The sequence below is a fragment of the Capsicum annuum genome, chromosome 4 (genome assembly GCF_002878395.1).
Source record: "Capsicum annuum cultivar UCD-10X-F1 chromosome 4, UCD10Xv1.1, whole genome shotgun sequence".
NCBI lineage: Eukaryota > Viridiplantae > Streptophyta > Magnoliopsida > Solanales > Solanaceae > Capsicum > Capsicum annuum.
Window position 1 is genome coordinate 144,801,246 of NC_061114.1, and position 24,607 is coordinate 144,825,852.

Here is a 24,607-nt window from a genome sequence, read left to right on the forward strand (position 1 = left end):
TTTTTACTCGTTTCTTACACTATTTTCTTTCTTCTTTTTCATCATTTTTTTCTTTTTCAATTTTATTTCTTTGCATTCTTTTTTTTTGTATTTTCGTTTCCCCCTTTTTCATTCTTGGTTCGTCATTTTTGTCATTTTTCTTATTTTTTTATATTCTTTTCCTCATCTTTTTTTGTCATTGCATTTTATATTTTTTTACTTTAAATTTATTTGTATCATACTATATATTTCAAATAAATTTATTATTTGTATTTGAATAGTTTAGTTGTCAATATGTGCAATTTATCATTTGTATTTATATACAAATAAATATATGAATTAAAATCAACATAGGTTGTGGTGCAGTGGATGGGGCTGCACATAGGTTGTGGTGCAGTGGATGGGGCTGCTCCACCCTTAACCAGAGGTCTAGGGTACGACCCTGGTTATGGAGAAAACTCTGTTAGGAGCGCTGCCACCTTAATGGGCCCTGCAACGCCCGATCCGGATTAGTCGAGACTCCAATGCTGGCACCAAACACCGAATGAAAAACCAAAAAAAAGTATATGAATTAATTGTATTTTCTTGAAACTACAAGATATATGGCTGAAGATCCACATAGCCCTCGAATTATAAGTGTTGGGCGAATAAATCAATATGCGCTTATGATATTTTCGTTATCATAAAAAAAAAAAAAACCAAAAATAGAAAAAAAAAAAGTAGAAAGAAAGGTAGAAGTTAGAGATAGAAGAAAGAAAAAAGCGTAAAGAAAAAATTGAAGAAAAAAAATATAAAAAAAAATCAAAAAGAAAAAATAATGCAAAAGGAGAAAAGGAAAAAGGAAAAAGATGTTGGTGAAAACTAATATACTGAGTGGTTACGATATTTTAGTCATCATTCATAATTTGTACTCGACTTAACTATGTTCTTCGAAAATAAAAAAAATATAAAACATAAAATACAAAAAAAAAGGAAAAAAATGAGAAAGAAGTATAAACAAAAAAATAAAAAATAGAAAAAAAGGAGACTAAAAAGGAAAATGAAAAAAAGAAAAAAGAAAGAGAAACAAAGGGTAGAGGGTAGAGATAGAAGAGAGAAAAAAAGAAATGAAAAAAAAGTGAAAAAAAAAAAAAAAAAAAAGCTAAAAGCTACATATAGAAGAAAGACAAAAAAAAACTAAAAAGAAAAATCTAAAAAAAAAATAGAAAAAAAGTCAAGTGGATATGATACAGAAGTTTTAAGTTTTTTACTTAGGAGTTAAAGTGGGTTGAAACCATTTTTACCCAATTCATATTTGACCAAATCCATATTTATCCATATTTATATGGGCGGATTGCAATCCAAACCATTTTTGCTCGATCTATATTTAATCCGTCCAAACTCAATTTAATCCGCTCGTTTGCCACCCCTAACTGAGTGGTTACGATATTTTAGTAATCATCAATAATTTGTACTCAACTTAACCATGTTCTTTGAAAATAAAAAACATATAAAACATAAAATACAATCAAAAAAGAAAAAAATGAGTAAGAAGTAAAAACAAAAAAATAAAAAATAGAAAAAAAGGAGACTAAAAAAGAAAAGGAAAAAAAAGAAAAAAGAAAGAGAAACAAAGTATAGAGGGTAGAGATAGAAGAAAGAAAAAAAAAAAAAGAAATGACAAAAAAATGAAAAAGGAAAAAAAAAAACTAGAGACTACTTATAGAAGAGAGACAAGAAAAAATTAAAAAAAATGGAAAAAAAAGTAAGTTGATATGATATAGAAGTTTTAAGTTTTTGACTTAGGAGTTAAAGTGGGTTGAAATAATTTTTACCCAATATATATTTGATCAAATCCATATTTATCTATATTTATATGGACGGATTATAATCCAAACTATTTTTGCTCGACTCATATTTAACTTATCTAAATCCAATCCAATCCGCCCATTTGCCACCCCTAAGATTACCTGAAGATTGTAAACAAAAATTTGGCAAAAAAATTTCACATTTACAGTTCTGAGAATATCCAAAGAAGGTAAGGAGCATTACTTAATTTCTGTGCAATAGAAGCAGCTTCAGCTACACCACGGTTATCATCAGTGAATAAAGGAGAAAGTGCAGTCAGGTCTCCTGGACTTCTATTGAACTCCATCAAGTACTGTAAGAGGGAAGTCAATGAATACCATCAATTTTTCATAAAGAATACAGACCCAAAAAGAAGATTCATAAGCAAGGAAGAATTTATGAGTTGTGCAACATCAATAAGATGACTTTTAGATGGTTTCTAAGTTTACCTTTATGAGCTCTATCGTCTGACTAGCAGATTCTCTTTGGGTATCTGCACTCTGACAGGAAACAGAGATTCATGAATGTACAAACTCAGTCTTAAATAACTTGAAAAACAGATTGATCTAGGGAAATTAATATTTTTAGAAGAAATGTTCTATTATATACTGTATACGTTGTTGCTGTAAATGTCTTTCTATTGTCCTCAGAAAAGGTAGCATTCTTTTAATGGAGGAAGCACACTTAAGTTTCTGTGGGATAAAAGCTTCAGTTGAAGATCAAGATCCAAATGTTACTGTTACAACAGAAACAATCAGATAAAAGGTAAGCTCCTATTTGGCTGTAATTAAATCAATTTCTTGTGATTACACTAGCAAAGAACAAAACAGTCCAAGTAATTAAGAAGAGGCAACATTTACCTGTAGGTGATCTCCTATTTTGGCTGCAGTATGACCGACACATGATATACGCGAATCCAGACGTGCAAAGCTACCAAACAAGCCATCTACACCTTTTTCCAGCTGCACATTGTAGTACTCATCAAAGCTAAGCTCAAGGCTGTCAGCAGGTCAATATGTACAAAGAAGCTCCATGTAACACCAAATATACTAAAGACAGATTACAATTTCAACGTAAACAAAAGGTGATTTGAGATGCAAATGAATAAACAAATGGCTCAATCCTGCTTTCAGGAAACAAATGTAGTAAACATATCAAGTACATTTTCACATCATTGAGCGTCATTTAAAATGTATACTAGGTCATAACTTTGTTCTTCAGTCATTCAATTCTAGTTCCATGACCGCATGTTCATCATCTCAAAGAATAAGAAGGTTTTCTGTGAAAGATGAGCCAACATTTCCAAGTAAAAAACTGAAGAGGTTTTCCATTAGCAAACTAATGACATGTATTGTACTGCCAAAAATACACATCTATGAGTCTTACTGACCTCAGCAAGTGTCTTACGGTGCTTCAAGTCTTGTACAGAAACTTCTTTTGTGAGATTGCTTAGTTTGGCATCAACCTTATAACAAAGATAAGGGGTTTAGTTAAAAGGCAACTGTTGAGTATAGTGGATGAGCGGAATGTTCTTTTCATATACCTGTCGTTTTTGCTCGACCAATTGAGTGCTAGAATTCTTAAAGAGAGATAATAAGGCATCAACTTCAGGGAATAGTGGGCTTGAAAGTAACTTCCCTGCATTTGAAGGTACCCGCATATGCCCATTTGATATTGCATCAATGGTTCCATGACCTTCTGATGAGTCTTCTTTTTCGAGATAAGAAGGCAATAGCTCAGTGACCAGGTTACCAAACAAATCATCAAATGAAAAGTCTCCCTGCATGACCACATTGCTGGATGAGTCTACTAGATTTTTTAAAATTATCTTCTACTGTAAATTAATGATGATCACCTTGAAATCATCTACATCAAGAACTAGTGGAGTAGAGTCAGAAGATGCGTTACGGTTGGCCTGTGCTCCATCTCTAATTTCTTTCATCTATATAGAATAAGTGCCATTAATTACCAAAGATTAAACAAATGGTATGCACATCACTGTAATTTGACATCCGCTTGCCTATTAATTCAGAGCCCAACCATCCACGTATCGCACTTGATGCAAAATAAGCATTGCCCATTCATGGACATAAACGTTAACTTACCATCAAAGAACTAATTAATTAACCCAACTGCACTTTCTATTCTATTCTATTCTAATTAACTCTCATTTGTGTTTCGACAACATATGCACGTACATATAAAATACGTATATGTATTCAAATTAACTTAATTATTTATCCTCACCTTACGTAGTGCAACTCTTTTGTTATGTTCTCTTCGCCTTCTTCTTCTTCAATTGCTGCAGTGTCAAAGTCTGGATATGTATTGAAATCTGCAAAAGGTTACGATTACGAGAGTTTTGCGGTATCCTACTACTATTTCAAAACAATTAAAAACCTCCCACGTGTGTTTTATATATGCAAATTACCTACATTGTAAATTTTTATGGAATTTTTAACTCTACATGTACTTAAGCCCGTTTGAATAGGATTAAAATCTAATTAAATCAAATTTTAATCTCTATTTTAGTCTTTTTAGATGTTTGATAAAATTAAAAAGTACTTTAAAAAAGCTAAAAATTGATTAAAAAAAACAAAAAGTGAGAAGGGGCCTTGAGCTCTAGGTGACAAAAGAGTTCTAAAATGAAGTGTGAGTGACACAAGTCTTAATAATTGAGTGGATGTGACAATTACTTTATTAAGGATTAAGAAAGTAAGAAAAGTTTGAAAATAACCTACAAGTTTTTCAATTTACACTTTGATCTAATGTAAAACCTAATATGACTAGAAATGGAGGGAAAAAAAGGCACGTTTCTCTCTCTTCTCATTTGTTAGAGTTTTCTCTCTTCGTGATTTTTGTTGTTCATTGTTGTTGTTGCTTTATTCATCATCTTCTTCATTATCATCATCTTGTTCTTCATTATCATCTCTTCTTGTTCATCATCATCATCTTCTTGTTGTTGAACATTGTTGTTACCGCTACTATTGCTACTTAATTATTTTTTTTTTTTAGATTAAAATTTATTCGTATATCACTTAGAAATTACTTATAGGTGATTTTAGTAAGTAAAATTATAATTTTTAGTTGAATTTCTCATCTGGGTGTATCTGCTACTGCTGTTTTTCCAATAGTAGATAAAACATGTAACGTGAATCCAACAGATGAGTAATCTGTTGCACAGATGAGTAACCTATTGCAACATATTGACTAATCTGTTGCAACATATTGACTAATTTGTTGCAACATATGAGTAATCTGTTGCAACATATATGACTAATCTATTGCAACAGATTACTCATCTGTTGGATTTGTATTATAGTGTTGTAACATGAATCCAACATATGGGTCATCTGTTGCAACAGATTAGTCATATGTTGCAACAGATTACTCACTTGTTGCAATAAATGACTCATATATTGGATTCATGTTGCAGGTTCTATCCATTGTAGCAGTAGCAAATATACCAAATAAAAAATTCAACAAAAATCATAATTATACTTACAAAATCACCTATGAAGTAATGTTCAAGTGAATACAAACAAAATTTAACCTAAAAAAATTCTAAAAATTTCAACAAGGGCACAACGAATAAGTGAAACACATGAAAAATTTCATGAAACAGGTAAAGAAGACAAAAATAGTGTATCATACATCAAATGCAAATGGATCGAGGGGACAAACGTTTGAGTTTTCCTAAAAATATTTAAGTTCCTTAGTACTTTAATTACTTTCTAATGGATAACCCATCTATTATAACAGATTTTCTATCTGTTTGATAATTTCCAATTGACCAATTTTATTTGAAATGATTCAAACCAAGCCATAATTAGAAATAACTATATTGATTTAACTAAAATTAAAGATGAATTAGTAAGTTGACTTACAATTTCAATTAATTTTATAGTAATTACATGATCAACTAAGTGTTTCGTCTTAAGTAGAATGATCAATTGACCAATTTTATTTAAAATAATTAAAATCAAGCAATTACTAGTAATAATTAAATTAATTTAACTAAAATTAAAGATGAATTGATAATTTTAATTACGATTTCAATTAATCTCATAGTTAGAAATTACATGATCGTCTAAGTGTATTCGTCATGAGTAAAGTGTTAATTGACCAATTTTATTTGAAATGATTCAAATTACGATATTATTAGTAATAACTACATTGATATAACTAAAAAGATGAATTGATAAGTTCAATTACAATTTCAATTATTCTTATATTAATTACATGATCATCTTAGTGTGTTTGTTCTTAGTATAGTGATCAATTGACTAATTTTATTTGAAATAATTCAGATTAAGCCATTATTAGTAACAGCCAAATTGATTTAATAATTACAATTTCAATTAATCTCATAGTAATTACATGATCATTTAAGTGTATAACCTATTGCAACAGATTTAATCTGTTGCAACAGATGACTCATTTGTTGAAAATTATCAAACAGATATACACATATGTTGCAATAGAGTAGTCATTTGTTGTAACAAATGTCTTTATTTGTTGGTCATTTACAATAGATGACCAATCTGTTGCAACATATGACTTTATCTGTTTGTTATTTCCAACAGATTACTAATTTGTTGCAATAGGTGACTAATCTGTTGTAGCAGATGTCTTTATCAGCTTGGTCAACAGATTACTCATCTTTTGCAACATCTTAGTCATCTATTGATTCATATTAAGTCATTATATCAGTAATAACTAAATTGATTTAACTAGTATTAATAAGTTCAATTACTGTTTCAATTAATCTCATGGTAATTACACAATCAACTAAGTGTGTTCGTCCTGAGTAAAGTGATCAATTGACCAATTTTATTTGAAATGATTCAAACCAAGCCATAATTAGAAATAACTATATTTATTTAACTAAAATTAAAGATAAATTAGTAAGTTCACTTACAATTTCAATTAATTTTATAGTAATTACATGATCAACTAAGTGTTTCGTCTTAAGTAAAATGATCAATTGACCAATTTGATTTGAAATAATTAAAATTAAGTAATTATTAGTAATAACAAAATTGATTTAACTAAAATTAAAGATGAATTGATAATTTAATTATGATTTCAATTAATCTCATAGTAATTACATGATCATCTAAGTGTATTCGTCTTGAGTAAAGTGTTAATTGACCAGTTTTATTTGAAATGCTTCAAATTAAGACATTATTAGTAATAACAACATTGATTTAACTAAAATTAAAGATGAATTGATAAGTTCAATTACGATTTCAATTAACATGTTGCAATAGATGAATAATCTGTTGCAAAAGACCAAACAGTTAAAGACATTTGTTGAAAATGACCAAACATATATAGACATCTGTTGCTACGAATGACTAACCTATTGCAATAGCTAACTCATCTATTGAAAATTATCCAACAAATATAGATATCTATTGCAATAGATGACTAAATTGTTGCAACATATGACTCATCTATTGGAAATTATTAAATAGATAAGATATATGTGAACTCAGAACCAAAATGAGCCACAAAATTTAAAAAGTGACTAAAATAGGTCACCTATTTAAAAAGTTACTAAAATAGGTTAAACGTAATAATTAATTACGTTTTTTATTTTTTTCTTAACGATCAATTAACGGAGTTGACTTTTACAATTTCTTACGTTTTATATTTTTTTTTGTAAAACGTAAAAAATTCTTACGTTTTATAAAAAAATATATAAAACGTAAGAATTTCTTACATTTTACACGATGACCGAGGAAAAAATGCAGCGAATTATCAAATCAATTAAAAAGATACTAAAAAATGAGTTGTTCAACATAACAAAAAGCTATGTTTTTAACCTTTTTATAGCAGTGGTCCCCTACCCACAATTCCGTTTTTCACAAATGTCCCATCACTTCTACTTTTTCTTCTTTTTACATATGATAATTATGAATTTTTTGATTATTTAAATTTATTTATATTTTACATGTAGTTCAAATAATTTATTTTTTCTCTATGTAATAAATTTTTACGTTTTACATAAAAAATATTAAAAAATAGAAGTATCAATTACCTCATTAACTTAATAATTTTCTTATATTTATTCTATATAAAAAATAATCACTTCTATCCTTAATTATTCGATTTTTATCTAAAATAAATTATACTTTTGAGTTTTTCTCTACTCCAAAATAGTGAAATGTTGAATTATGATCGATCAAATATGCTACTATATACACTAATTATATTTTTTGGATGTGTTAAAAATATGAAATTAATTTTTTTGGATAGTGATTCATCGTAGTTTTTGATTTGTGTTTTGATTGGAATATTGAGGAGACTCACATGCACAAATACATTTCATATTATAATTAATGGAGTAAAAAATCACAATTTAATTTAAGAACACTCCTAAATTAATATAAGAAAATATATTTTTTTAGGAACACTTCTAAAAATATATAATTCTTGTATATAGTAGCATATTTGATCGATGATAATTCAACATTTCACTATTTGGAGTAGAGGAAAACTCAAAAGTATAATTTTTTTAAAGAGAAATCGGATAATTAAGGATAAAAGTGATTATTTTTTGATATAGAATAAATATAAAAAAGTTGTTAAGTTAATGAGGTAATTGATACTTTTTTTTTTTAAATTTTTTTTATGTAAAACGTAAAAATTTGTTAGAAAAAATAAATTATTTGAACTACATGTAAAATATAAATAAATTTAACTAATAAAAAATTCATAATTATCATATGTAAAAAGAGGGAAAAGTAGAAGTGATGGGACATTTGTGGAAAAAGAAATTGTGGGTGGGGGACCACTGCTATAAAAAAGTTAAGAACGTAACTTTTTGTTACATTGAACAACTCTTTTTTTAGTACCCTTTTAATTGATTTGACAATTTATTATATTTTTTCCTCGGTTATCGTGTAAAACGTAAGAATTTCTTATGTTTTTTGAGTATGATATCTCAAGGTTAACAACTTTTTTAACTTTGGCCTTTTTAGGTTCATCAATCGGCATCATGTCGGGCTTAGGTATTGGAGGCTTGGTCTACTCAATCTGGTAGTCTGGAGAGGTTTTTTTTTTGGAGCAGACTCCACCACCCCATACTTATCCCCTTCCATAACAGTAATCATACATAAGTCTTTGTAGTGGGATAGTGTTTTAAGTGGTTTATACACTTTAAAAGCTACATCTTCATCCTTAAACCTCATCGTGAGTGTACCCTCTCTCACATCAATCAAAGCTCCTCCTATCGCTAAGAATGGACATCCCAAGATGATTTACACCTTTTCATGTACCTGAAGATCTAAAATACTAAAGTCAGCAAGAATAATAAACTTACCAAACTTTATAGGAACATTTTCTATCACTCCTTCAGAATGGGCTATGGTTCTATTTGCCAGCTGCAGTAGCACTGAGATCGGTCTAGGCTTTCCTAAAACCAATGTGTTGAACAAAGATAGAGGCATCAAGTTTATGCTTGCCCTTAAATCATTGCCTGAACCACCTCACGCTTGCCAATCTAAATAGGGAGAGTGAACTTCCTAGGGTCCTTTAGCTTTTTTGGCATCTTTTGAGTAACCATAAACTATACACCTCAGTGAGTGCTACTGCCCCCATATCCTGTAACTTAGCTTTGTTAGAAATCATATCTCTTAAGTACTTAGAGTACTTGGGAATTTCCTACAAAATATCTAAAAAGGAAAGGTTAATATGTAGCTCTATGAACGTGTTAAAGAACTTCTTGAAGCATACATCCTCCTTTGACTTTATATGCTTCTGTGGGAAGGGTAGTTGTGGGATTTTTTTCACTTCTTCAACAACTTTTTCTTTCGAGTACTCATACTTCCTTGACTTTTCAATAATTTTGCTAGTTAGCTGTTTAGTCACAACATCAGTATCTAACTCCTTAGTTGCCTTTGAGGTTCTGTAATAAACTCTTTACCACTCATCAAAGTGATTTTCATAACTTGTTTTAAATTTTTCGCATCACTTGGAAACCCACCTTGAGCCTGGTAATTTATGTTGTTGCTATTTGTCTGATATGTAACTCCAAGCTCCTTGTAGCAGCTTGTTGGCCTTTTATTTTGGCTTGTTGACTTTTCATATTTTCAACCAACTGTGCTTGATCGGCTATAACTTATTTCAACATCTTTTTCAAATTGCTAGTCTGAGTTGTGGCTTAATTTGCTTGAGCTTGTGGTTGCTGAAACTGCTATGAAAGATTGTTCCATTATTGATTTAGTGGCTTAGTCTGCCATTTCATGTTGTAAGTGTTCCTATAGTTAGGCCTCTAAACATTGACCACAAACATAACTGACTCAGGATTTGCAGAACATATATCTGCAGAGTGCCTACTATTTCCATACAGCACACACCAAGTGTTTGTCTGCCGAATTATGTTTATTGCAATTGTTGGCGGTGTAGTACCAAATTTTATATTACTAAGCTATGTGTTCAATTGATTTTGTAATGCAACAATCTAGCCAGATATTGTGGTAAACTGATCCACCTCCAAAACACCAGCAACCTTCTTTGTAGAGTTCCTTGAGTCTGAATGCCACTCAAGATTACCCTATGCAATTCGATTTAATAAAGAATACAAATCATCATATGTCTTCTCAAGGGCTTGACCACCTTCAGCTGAATCTAATAAAATCTTTGTGTTATGGTCAAGTGCCTCAACAAAAGTATGAGCTAATACCTCATTGGACTGTTGATGGTGTGGACAGTCTCGTAAAAGAGCCTTGAAATACTCCCAAGCATGATATAATTTTTTGTCTGGCTTTTGCTTGAAGCACACAATCTTACTATAAAGTCTCGTAGTCTTGCCAGATGGGAAATATCAGATAAGGAATCTCCGAGCTAAGTCGTACCATGATGTGATTGAATTTGTTGGCTCAGTATTTAACCACTTCTTTGCTTCCCCCAATAGTGAAAAGGGAAATAGTGTTAGCCTCACATAGTCAGTTGACACACCTGTAGGGATAATATGTCACTAATCTTCAAGATATTTCGCAAGTGAACTTGTGGTTCTTCATGTGAAAGCCCTGTGAACTTTCCCTTGCTGATTAAAGCTGCACCATATTTTGCTTCAGTTCAAAATTACCTCCAATAGCCAGTTTCTGAAATGGGGAGGTCAAATTTGTTGGAAGTGGGATTGCCACTTCTCTAATTGTCCTGCTGGATTTTTTTTCTTTAGACATGAGAGAAGGATTATCTTGATTTTCTTTAATTTATGGAATATGAGGAAGAAGGATTGCTTCTCTCTTTCGTTGATAGAAGAGTTGCTTAAGTTCGGGGCTTGGTTCAACGAATTCACGATCCCTTGCCAGCTTACTCTTTGAAAAACTGTTTCCTACAAATACAAAACTAAGACCAAGCATAAAACATCAATATAATCCAAAAATCAAAACTAAAAATAAAATAGTTGCCAAATCACAACTCCCTGGCAACGATGCAAAAAACTAACACTGCCCAAGCGCATACGCAAGTGTACGTGGTCTACCAAGTAATATAATGGCCTTAAAGAAAGCCAAGTATCAATCCCACAAAGACTTGTTCAAACAACTATTAAACTCTAGTTCACTTATTAATATTAACTTGATGCAAAGTAACCAAAAAGAGTTTGGATTTTATAAACTAAAATAAAGTAAACAGTACGTAAAGTAAAGACTTGAGACAATCAATAGTGTAAAGACCTGGGTTAAGGAACTTCGAACGGTCATACTCCGCTATTAAACTTCATTCGCTAGATTGATTATCTAGTGATTCATAGGGTTCATTGCATGATCATGGTCTCTCGATCTCTAATCGTTTACCTAACTTGGACATTACAACTACATCATTGAGTGGGGTTTAATAATCTAATTAATTACTTAAAGCTATGATCCTACATATGAATTAAGTAAATCTTCTAGGTACATCCCTATCCAAGATGCTAATTCGAATTCCTTGTTTCATAAAAGAATAAAAACCCTACTTTGTTCTTTCCTATGTTCTATCTTCTTATTCCCTCTCCCGAGATCAAAAAATTGATAATAGATATATTCTAAGGGTGAGAAATCCTTAAAATAATTAAAAAAAAGGATGAACATACAACCAAATATGACAAGAAAATCAAATTAAATCAATTCAAAACAATATCAAATATGTTCTTGGCCTTAACCTTGGAAAAGGGGTATTTAGGCACTAATTGACATATCATCATATAAGTATTTGAATTCATGATCAAATCTATTAAAAACCTAAAACAAAGAATAATAAAACCTAATTTTTGTGTGTAACCACCTCCTTTCCAGTCCCAAGATATCAAAAGTATTTTTAATTGATCCCACATGTTCTTTTTATAGTTGGTAAAATATTCCCTTTTTTTACTTTTCCGCATCGCGCCAATGGGCTCACCGCTATAAGCTCGCGGCACTGCCTAATCACGTCAAGCTACTAGATTATACCACTATGAGAATTAACCCTTACCGCGATGTGGTTCTATTACATTGAGCTTTTGGAAATCAGCAATTGTCCTTTTTACCTTCACCGTGATGCGCCAATGACTCCCAGATCCTCTATTCTCATCACATTGTGTCTTGTGCTTTCGTTAATCCAGTTCAAGCCTTTTTGTGATGTTTCCACGTTATTTAAAGCTTGTAAATCCTTCATGTATCATCATAATCAACTCACCAAGCCTCCTATAGCATTAAATACAATGAATTAGAGCTCAAAACCACACAACATTCAAGATAATAAACTAAAAACTCAACCAAGAATACTAGTTTTCTCGTCTAGACTTTGAATGATCAATTTGAACCCAAATCATGTGAAAACATCTTTAAACCTTGTAAACACATATTTGAACGCTGAGATGCACATTTATATCATTATTAACACATAAAGCACATGAATTGTCCTTAAAACAAGGCTCATTAAGCTAGGATAACCACACTAGATCACATAAATACACCCAACATCATTTGACTCATTAAAGATCACATGAAAACTTTATTCAATACATAGGGTTATTTTATTGAATACTTTAGAAGCATTTCTTGTTGATGAATAGCCTAGAAACACTGCTTCATCACTTTTAGAGTCAATTTTTCCAAATTCATTGTTGCTATTATTTTGCACAAAGCATTTGCATCCAAATGGTCTAAAGTAGTCTAGCTTAGGCTTTCTATTAAATACCAGCTCATATGGATTTTTATTTAAAAGTGATATAATTAAGCACCTATTAGTCACATAACAAGCAATATTTATTACTTTAACCTAAATACTCTTTTTAAGACCACTATCAATTGGCATTGTCCTAGCAATCTCTATGAGTGTTCTATTATTCCTTTCAACAACTCCATTTTGTTGTGTAGTTCTAGGATAAAAAAAGTTGTGATTTATTACATGCTCAGCACAAGATTCATCAAAGTAAGAATTCTCAAATTTATTTCCATGATTAGACCTAAATTCAACAATTTTGCAATTTAGCTTCACTTGTATTTTCTTGGCAAAAGCCACAAGAACCTCATATGTTTCATCCTTAGTTCTTATAATCATTTTCCAGGTGAACCTGGAGTAGTCATCTATAATAACAACACATATTTCTTCCCTCCTCTTTTTAGAAATTAATAGGTCCACATAAATTCATGTGTAATATTTCAAGAGGTCTGGAAGTACTTACTTGCTTCTTCAATTTGAAGAAGGATCTACTCTATTTACCTATAACACAAGCATCACAAACTTTATTGTCTTGAAATTTTAGCTTTGGCAAGCCACAAACCAGGTCCCTTGAAATAGACTTTAACAAAGAGAAACTTTTATGTCCCAGTCTTCTATGCCATAAATTAGCAACTTCACCTTGAGAATTTAAACAATTTAATTCCCCATCAGCCACTGACTCTAGATCAGCTACATACATGTTTTTGATCCTTTTGGCTTTAAGAATAATTCTTCCAGATATGACGCTTGATACAGTACATCTATTAGATGAGAATTTAATTTTAATTTATTTCCCTTTTCACAAATTTGAGATACACTTAGAAGACAGTATGTAAGGCCATTCACATAATACATATCTTCTAATGCTTGATGGGTGATTTTATAATCCTTCTAACACCTTGGATATACCATTTTTTTACCATTTCTAAATGACAAGCCTCTCCCTTGAAGTGTCTTGAGGGAGAGAAAAAAATCAACCCTTCCAGTCATGTGTCTTGATCAAACACTATCCATAAACCAGTTTTGGGTGAAATCCCCCTTTTCTACTCCACTTTCTTCTTTTTCTTCATTAGTTTCCACATATGAAAACCAAGAACCTGGGATGATTTATTATCATCCTTTTCATCATGAACCCAATTCCATACTCTTTATCTTTATCAGGTTCATTGGAGGAGTCTTCCCATACATCCAACACTTTCTTTACTATACAACTAGTTGCATCCCTTCTTCTTGATTTTTCAAGATTTTCTCCTTCTTTGGCATTGGGCAATTTTAATGAAATCTTTAGAACTACCACCTTTGTAACACACTTCAATTTTGTTCCTTTTGCTAAGATGACCACTTTTCTTCATTGCTCTGACAATCCATGTTGTCAGATATACAACATCAGTGTCTTCCTCACTTGAGTTTGACTTTAAAGCCTTCAAAGTCACAAATCTCTCCCTCTTTGCTTCCTTTCTCTCCACCCCTAGCTCAGTTATAGAATTTTTTTACTTTCCCTGGATTATGGAATAACTCCTAAGATTGTTCTCACCTCTTTGTGTAAGAAAACCTTTTCTTATGTTTCCAAATTTTGTGAGGTCGCCATGATGATCAAAACACTCTAGGTGTAAACCTTTTAGAATGATCTGACTTTTATACCAATTTTTGGAACCCTTGGGGGTTTCACCACATAGTGAGGGACCTGTTCCCTCAAAATTAGTCACAAGCAATAGAATAATACAACAAATATGAATTGCTGGAAAAACTAAAGGCCTTGTAGGAAATTAACAACATAAAGATTTAATATGGAAACCCCTTTGTTCAAGGGAGGAAAACCATGACTTTCCCTAACAAGAATATCATAAATCCACTATAATAAACCTCTTGATTACAGACTTGATTTCAGCCTAACTGTAGGCTCCTTCTGCTTGTAGTAACTCTACTACAACCGAACCTTAGCAACTTTGTCTAGACTCCCATACACTGGTTAACTATAAACAATTTTAGACTTAGGCACCTCTACATAAGCACTCTCAAAGAAACAGTAACAACACATTACTCTTACAGAATAATTAATACAATTACAAACCAATATCTAACTCAAGAATATTTTCACTATTAGTACACTAAGAACTTGAGCTAAAAGTAAGTTTTTGCTATTTTCTCTTTTCACACTTTTAAATTTGTAAAAAACACTTGACGAAGAAGAATTTTTTTTCTTTATTAGATGATTGCTTAATAGGGTTGAAATACAATTGGACCAGGTGTCCTCAATAGTACAAGGAGCACCTGCATAGTTTGTTACACTAAAGGACAAAACTGTGCAGACGCATGCTAACTTAACTATACCCTTGGATATTCAAGGACTTGGTCCCTTGTAGTAATTTACTCATTATCAAAACAAGATACAACAATAGCGTATGATTTAAAAATTCCTGCTAATTTCGCATCTGTGCATCCATTATTCCATGTCGCTTTGATAAAGAAATGTATTGGTGACTCAGCTTCTGTTGTTCCTTTATAAAATATGGATATGAAAGATAGTCTCTTCTACGAAGAGGTCCCAGTTGAGATCCTTGAAAGTTAGATTCTTGGGTTGAGGAATACAAAAGTTCCCTTAGTTAAGGTTCTATGGCAAAATCAGTCTATTGCGGGAGATTTTTGGGAAGCAGAAAAAAATAGTCTAGCCAGGTATCCTCATCTTTTCTCTATGAATTCAGATCCAGTGTAAGGTAATGGTTTTCTTTAAGTTATTCTCTCATTTTCTATCTCAGCTATAGCACCATCCTTATGTTAAATTATGCATTCATGAATTTACTTCTATCCATGTATCATGCTTCAAATTTAGTTACTTGATCATGATTCAGCTCATAAGTATTCAGTATATGATCTCTATCTTCCTATTATCTCAACTGAAATAGTTTACTTTTGGGTATGAATGATTCCAGGGGGAGAGATATTATAATACCCCACAAGATCATAGTCAAGTTTTCAACTCTTACTTGCATGTTTAAGGGATTCAAGCTATTTATTTCACACAAGTACAAAAGACTTGATCAATTTTAAGACCTGACGAATGCAAACATTTTATTTTTGGCGTTTCTGAGATCGAAATATTGATTTTTGAGTTTAAATGTGTTTGGGGGTCTTAAAAGGGTCATCCGGGAGAGTTTTGGAATTTCCAAATAGGTTTGGGGTATTTTTGGACCATGAAGGTAGAATGCCACCACTATATGGGTATGTCATTGAGGTAGGACATTCATGCCATGTCACGGAGGATAGCCTCCGCGATAACCTCCGTGACACAGAGGCTGTATTTTTTGAAGCATTTTTATTAACTTATAGAGGGGCATTTTTGGTCTTTCCCCTTACTCCAAAAACCCAAATTGACAACTTAAAGCTCAAAAAGGGAATTATTTTCCCCATTCCCCATCATTTATCATACGTAAACCCAACCTCTATCCTAAGAACGTAAAATCTGGCTTCTTCTTAAGAATTAAAGCATTCAAGGTTAAAATTCCAACTTTTTTATTCAAGGATTCACGAAATTAAGGTATGTGGGATATTCATCAATGGGTTCCTTCTACCCATTGAGTCTTAAAATCCCCTTTTATTTGAATATGAAACTTTTATCCTCTTTTATGAAAATATCCATGTTAGCTATGAATTTAATCTATGCCTTCTTAGTAGTTTTGAATCATGCCATGCCAAGATGTCTCCCCCATGTGAATTATGCTATTACATGTTTTGAATTTCTATCTCCCATATCATGTTTGGTTAATACGATTTCAATTTCTCAAGTTATGAAATAAACCATGTGATCATGTTGTTCTAATAAGTTTATCATATTCATGTACTTATACTGATGAATTCCATCAGTTTAGTGAAATATACTATGTTTTGGGGCTTATAAATCATGAATTCTATTTAAATAATGATTTTGTAACTAATGTATTATTCAATTGGAGGGTTATGAAAACCTGATACCTATATGTTAACCCATGTTTAAGAATTTCAAGTAGCAAGTCAGTCAAATCATGATTTTACTATCATACTTAGCTTGTTATGACCATGTTGAGCATTATCAGTTGTGATGTCTGATTGAATTTAAATCAGTACTAGTGTCAGTTCAGTTGGGTTTAGGATTTAACACTGAGTAAACCTAGGGATGAAGGCTCACCTGCCAGTAAGAGTACTGAGACCTTTAGTAGCAGTCCCTAAGTTGCAGAACTACATAGCCAATGTAGATTATGAGATGTCACCCACTAGTAAAGGACTAACACTCTCTCAGGGGTCATCATCTGGTAGAGGACTAACACCCTAGTCCTTCGGGGTGCCAATTTAGTGAATCCACATAGCTAGTGTTAGTACCTATGGCAAGATACTACCACCCTTCTAACTGGGGTTATAGGCTTGAGCCTAATTAGCTTAGATTGGGGCTTGTCAGTTATAGGATAGCTCCCAAAGTTTAAGTCAGTACTCAGGTTATAGCATTATAGGTTTGCATGACCAAGTATTCAGTTGGTTAATGTTATAGATTATCTCAGTACATGTTTTAATTGGTATTTCTACATGTTCATGCCTCCATGTTAAGTATCCATATGTATTTTTATTTACTCTCTATCTCACGTACCAGTATATTCAAAGTACTGACCGCATACTCTCTTTTGTGCTATATTGAATTGACAATATTATTTCAAACACTCAGTTCCCTTATTGCCCTTAGTTGGCTCAGTGCTTCTCAGCAGTAGTAGTAGTGAGTCCTCATCCATTGAGGACAAGTTATGTTCAGTTACTTTTAGTATTTCTTTCATTTCAACCAGTCGAAGTTAGTTGGGGTTTAGTCCCATCAACTCAAAATATCTTTGAGGCTTTCAAACTAGATGTTTAGATATTCAGATATTCAAACTAGATATTCATCTCTTCGGACTTGTTTTTTATTTATTTCATAATTTACATATGTTTGTATTTTCTTCAATTTTATGTGTTAATTAACTTTTATCAGTTTAACATCCATACTTGATGTTTCATTATCATCTTATTCAGTGCTCACAATAGGTAACAGATCATAGGTTAGCTTAGGGTCACGTGTGGCTTTAAGCACCGTGTTATGACTAAGGGGTAGCCTCGGGTCATGACACAAGTACTCAGATCTACACAAAAAGGCATAGAAGTGTAGTATGGGTACTAATACAATGGGAACACACTTGGAATAATCGGCCGACTGAGCTATTGTCATAATATAAAGGTTATATAATGCAAGATAATCCTAACTAAGTTAGGTAAAGAATCGAACCTGAATCATATACATCATCACAGTATATAATAAGTAATTAAACCAAAACAACAATATAATATATAGCATCAGGCAATACCAATATCATCGTGCATAAAAATAGACAATTTTGAACCATAACATATTACAAGGCATACACACAAGCAAGCATAAGTAATTAGTTGGAGGCCATACACCAACTGGTACATAAAGTAAAGAGCTCATCACCATATTCCATACTATGAGAGAATACAATCAGGAGAGACAGTATAAAGTCATTCAATAACAAACTTAGCCAAAACTTATCAAGAGGACATTTCAACATCAAGAGGATATTTCACTGATCTTTCATTAGTTACCAACATTGACCATATAAATATATTCGATACTATTACCATCATTAGACACCTATAATCAATGCTCATTAGCCACTATTCATTTACTAAACAAGGGCCATTAACTAGTTTGTTAGATTCCTAGACATCATATGATATAATAATTTATCAGGCAACTTTTCACCATATTAGACATTTTAATAGTCAACGTTACCTATCTAACTAATAATTATCACTTACATTACTCACTAAATGAATCCTCATTTTAAACTAGTTCCCACTTACCAACTAGTCTTGCTTGGTCAATTAAACAATATCTACCACTAATCCTTAGTTATGATTAATCATTAACTACATCTCTCTATAAGCATTTCAACACTACTGGATACAACCAGTATCCAAATGCCAACAATCTACCCACATTACATATTAACAAGTGCATATATATCTAAGTATATAATTTCATACATAGGGCTAGCCGGACTCAAACTGATAGATGTACCCATCGGCACATCAACAATCATCCTCCAACCTTACTGGGTATCAACATGATCATAACATCCTCCGTCCTTGTCATTATCAATATCATCACATCATCCTCTGGCCTTATCGATTGTCAATATCGTTATTGCAAAATCCTCCGGCCTTGCCGAGTATAAATTTCATCACAATAGGCAATTAACATCCAAAATAAATAACAAGACCCACAAGGGATAAAGTAAATGACGAGTCGCACGATGGCTAAAGTAAATGACAAGCCCCATGAGAGTTAAAGTAAATGAACATAAAGGAAAGGTAAAGAAGAGCATACCTCCAATACTCAACATTTGCCTTTTATGTAAATTTATCAATATATATACAAATATAAATGTGTGTGTGTGACATGAGTGTTAACATTATCATCAAGTTTCAAGCATAATTAGCCACATAACTTCAATGTAGTCAATAAGCATGTCTTCTAGAAGCATTAGTGTCAAGACTCACAATATTAGCAACATGAGGGCTTTCTAGCATGGTTACTAGTTTGTTTACTAAACAAAAGTACAACATGATTAATAATGTACCCAATGTCTAAAACAATAGCTTAATTAATGGCACACATGATAACATAGACATGGGATTAATTGATTGCATAAACCATAATACTCATAGCATTTATGATAATTTAGTCAAAAAATCATATACGTCACTTCTAATGTCGTCATTACCATAATATAATTACTCAAATTAGCCAACATGTTTCTAAAAGAGCATTTTCTAGAAATTTAGTAGTCGTTTAGGGTATTTAAGAGAACTGCATCAATCCAAGCATAAGGTGGGTCAAGAACCCCATTCTAATATTCCCTAAATACATTCTATGTCCAACTTCTACCCAGGACTAGGCTAAGGTATCTAGGTCAACTCCTATATATTTTGTAAGCCACCATTAATCCTAAGACAAAGGTCTTCCCCAAGCATTAATGTTGTGCTCAAATGCACACGTAAGTGTACGTGATTGTACAAGTAATATAGTGACATAGATAGTTGGATATCATACCCATGAGGACTATACAACTAACAATTCCACCAACTTTAGTTTTAGACAAGGAGGTATTAAGTGTTGTAAAGTATCAAGATGATTTTAAAGTTTTGAATAAAAATGTAAATAAATAAGAAATAGAAATTTATGACAATAGCAAAGCAAGCAATAGTTGTAAATAGTAATGATTAGAATTCCAGGGTTGAGGCCCTTCTAATAATCTTACAATTCTCTATTCTTATCTTAGTTTAGTTGGTTATCGAGTTGTTGATTCACAGGGTTTATAACACGATCATTGTCTCTCGACCTCTAATCATTTATCTACATGAACTTTGCAACTACATTATTGATCGGAGATGCAATAATCCATTTAGATGTATATGGCTATCTTCTTGCAATTGAACCAAACAAGGCTTCTAGGTATATCCCTATCCTAGATGCTAATCCAAATCCTCTATTTTATAAAAGGATGAGAACCTTGCTCCTTAATCTCTTTGTTCTATCCTAAGATTCTCCTCCCAAATGTATATTGAAATACAAATTTATTCTAATGGTGGCCACTCATCAAAATACTAAGCACAAGAAATTAAGAACAACCCATATGATAATCCAATAAGAAACCACAATAGAGAATATTGAAGAGTAATCATGTTCTTGGCCTCAACCCAGAACGAGGCTATTTAGCCGATCATGTCTGAATTCAACCTACAAAATAAGTAATTAATCATACCCAAAATTAATCTTAAAGTGAAAAAGTTCAAAAGAAATTCTAAGAAACCTAAAGAGAGATTTTGCTATTTTTCTGCCGCTGGTGTGCTTTTCAAAGTGTGTTGTGTTGACTTAATTTGTTTCTTTTATTGCTGGATCTGATATTCCTGCTTTTGACAAGCACTGCGATGAGGTAAGCCTCACATCTCTATACTCACCGTGTCATGGTATAATCGAGGTGAGTTTCTATTTCTTGACTAATATTGATTTGGTCCTCACTGCGATGCAGTGAAATCGAGGTTAGTTACTGGGCTTTGACAATTCCAAATTGCTCCCTCACCACAATGCGATGGGCTTCAAAACTCAAGCAATGGAGATTAATCCTTCACCGTGATGCGGTAACATACTTGAGGAGCTTTTGGACTTTCAATTTCTCACCTTTTTCTTCTTTAATTTCTTCCCAAGCCATGTTTTAATGCCTTTATTGCTCCCTTCATCGATACATCTTGTTAATGCATCCAATAACATTCAATTCCATCATAATTTAGTACTGCATATACTAATTATGTCCATTAAATAAGGAACACAATTAAAGCTCAATTATAAGCAGAATAGCTCATTTTAGCTCTTAGAACAAGTCCAAATATAGATGAATGTTGGTGATTAGACATATAAATATGCCTAAGATCAATTACACCTAATTCAACCATAGTATCTAAGGAACTACTATTAATGTGAGCACTAGGTTCAATTTACCTACAATATGAGAATGTCACTCACATCCAACTAGATTTAACTAAGGCATCATTATGTTAGCCATGAAACATGGAGTCCAATTCCCTAAAGTTTAAGTCTACAAGTCAAGCATTTCAATCTATAAGTTCAAGTGACCTTACTGATCCAAATAAACCCAAGCCATACCATTTAAAATTCCAACACCTTAAACGTATCCCAATTTAGCAAAATATCGCAATTATACTATAACATAGCTCAATAGAAAAAGGAACTAACCTAACCTTCCTCAAATCCAAAAAAAACTCATAAACCGCTAAACCTTTGCTCTTCCTTTCTGAGAAGCCTCTTCAAGATTCCATGCTATCAAAAATACAATCTACACATTATAATGAGAACATCAATACCTATATTGCACTAATGTACTATAAATGTCACTAAACCCCCTCCCCCCTAAATGGGTCCCACTTATGAAAATATATTTTTGCAGTCAACACAATGTTCATATACCATAAAAAAGTTTTAACACTCAAGAAATAAGTGAGGGTTAAGCTTATTTGGGATCCAAATCAATCCTCAAAGCTAATTGGGTTCTTGGTCAATAATTCAAGAAATTTAAGTACTAAATAGAAGGATTCATACCTCAAATCTATTGTTAATCATGAAAATATATGTTATCTAAGCTCCCAAAAGGTACCCAAGACTCAATTTGAGTTTAACACACTATTTTAGGGTTCCTTGGTTGCTAAGATGAGAGAAAAGTGCTTAAAACATGGCATAGAAGGACTTTAAATACCCTTTCTAGGCAAAGAGGTGGCGCAATTGCCATCCATGGACAATTATCTCGGAATGGTAATTGCCTTAAATACTTCTGTGATTGTGGCATCCTCTCCTTGCACCAAGTAATATTTGAAACATGGAATTTCTTCTAAGGTTTGGCCAATGCTTCGGGATTCATTCAGAATCCAATATGGGCAAATGAACTATGGAATAATACTAAATTTGACTTTTCAAAAGGTTTCGGAAGTTGGATTTTCCTTCCGAGGTTGTTTCAACAAAATATGGGTCCCACACCTAAACTTTTAATTTTTCAAATTGACGTCCAATAGGTCAAAATGATTTTAAGCACACTGGGACCCTAACCAAAGGTCTATCTATTCTAAAATTAATATTTTAAAGTTGTTAGCATAGTCAAAATTTTTATCCGTGATTGTTTTGCTAAGTTTTTTGCCTGGTGGCCATTTGGAACCAACAAAGACTTCTAAATAGGGGATTTGACTCTAAAAATCAAATGAATTTCTTGATAATCGAGCTATTAATTTTGGGAAGTCATAATTGACTTGGGGAAGCTATGGAAAAGCTCTATCGGTGAAAATAAGCATAAATATGAAAAATATACTAAAGGTTCATTACATGATACCACTAAATTGCTGTCCAATCGGACTAAGGTTTTGAGACTAGTCTGACGGGTAACCCTTTAAAATCTATGGTTGCGCTGAAGTTATGGGACATAAGGACTTATACTAAAGGTTTCATACTAACTGATGAGTGAGCCTTTATCCCAACGTATGCTCGGTGCTAAGTACTGCTCCCAATGGAATATAAACTAAAATACTTAATTGCTCAATAATAATGAAGTATTAAGATTGAAAGATAATTGCTTTATCTGAAATCATTCTAAATTATATAAATCTAAAGGACCAAGTGTTCAACTGATGATGCATGATATCCTAAGTCATCAGGTTTTCATAACTCTCTATCTTTAAAGAATGCAACTATCATGACATATTTTATAATCTGAAGAGAATATAAAATTTCTTAACACAAGTCTCAAAGTATAAATTTATAAACATTATGGGTGTTCATGATTCTAAGTATGTAAAGATACTAAATTCCTTAGGAAAACATGGCATGTCAAACTAATATGGACTGAATCCATATAAAATCATGATAAATAATGCTTAATAATCTTGAAAACTTATATGTAATATATAGTTTAATCATACACTTGAAATCTTAGGAAACATCATGTAAATCATACATGGACTTGAGGATAATGTGAATGCTATAATATAACCATGAGAAGTTATAAATAATCATTAAATCATACTCTTGAATAAAAAATATATTATGAAAAACTAAACTTAAAATTGAAATCATAATTGGGTAAAAACCCTAGTTTATAGGAATTATAAATTTTATGAACAAAACCATAATTTGGGCATAAGGATTGAAAAAGATCCTCATTGAATACCCACATAACTTATTACTTTTGATTCTTGAACTAGAGTTTAGAGGATTTGAGCTTGAAGATGAAGAACCCTAATTTCTTACTTTGGAGAAGAAAAGTTATATGTTTTTTCTAAGTAATTTTGTGTTTTGCGAAGTTAATGAGGGATTAAGAGTAGTTTAGGCTTTATATTCAGCCTTAGAGTGTATTAATAAATAAAGTTTAGGATTTTAAAATATGGGAAAAGACAGGAATACCCCTCTAGAAATATTGCAGAAAAATCAATTTTTGGACACCAAACGGACTCTCCCACGATTGTATTACCCAACCATGATCGTGGTATTGAATTGTGGGATCTATAGGGCCTTTTCTGGTCATTGAAGTTTATCATAGACCATCTCATGTTCGTGGAATCTAACTATGATAATGGGTTCCATGTTGTGGTTTGATTCAGCAAAACTCATAGCATGACAGTCCTGCAGTTAAATGGCCATAACGTTTGCTCTACTATTGGATTAAGGAGAAAATGGATGTGCTGAAAAGATAATTAGAATACCTATCATTTAGTGGATCTTGATCTAAAAAATACTACAGAATAAAGGAGTTATTCTTTTTTGAATTTGACTATAGCAAGATTCTGCTTAAGAAATCAATGGGTTAGAGAGGTTTTGACTTGGCCATGTGCTAGGAGTTACTTGTGGCCTTAATACATGTATAAATCACTTAACACATCACCAAAACATGATGTTTTAATACAAAATTACTTTAATAGTGGTTTTAATCTTATCTCATATTTTTAGGATGTTGTAATACCTCACATTGGG

General features: G+C 32.0%; 1 protein-coding gene across 6 annotated transcripts in view; it reads right to left on the reverse strand.

Annotated features, from left to right (window-relative positions):
- LOC107867941 (exocyst complex component SEC10b) overlaps nt 1-4,184 on the reverse strand; it is a 42,367-nt gene extending 38,183 nt beyond the window's left edge. For 2 of the 6 annotated variants that reach the window (XR_007055156.1, XM_047412000.1), the window contains exons 1-7: nt 4,054-4,184; nt 3,662-3,748; nt 3,350-3,586; nt 3,197-3,271; nt 2,667-2,768; nt 2,256-2,306; nt 2,011-2,119 (exon numbers count right to left, since the gene is read on the reverse strand). Coding sequence is in view for 5 of the 6 variants with exons in the window: in XM_047412000.1 (XP_047267956.1) it covers nt 2,011-2,119; nt 2,256-2,306; nt 2,667-2,768; nt 3,197-3,271; nt 3,350-3,586; nt 3,662-3,748 (661 nt within the window). In the remaining variant the exon portion in view is untranslated. Of the gene's footprint in view, nt 1-2,010; nt 2,120-2,255; nt 2,307-2,422; nt 2,493-2,666; nt 2,769-3,196; nt 3,274-3,349; nt 3,587-3,661; nt 3,749-4,053 lie in introns of those variants that run through there. The other 4 variants (XM_047411999.1, XM_016714443.2, XM_047412002.1 and 1 more) reach the window with 4 other exon arrangements.
- Between the last annotated feature and the right edge of the window lie 20,423 nt (nt 4,185-24,607).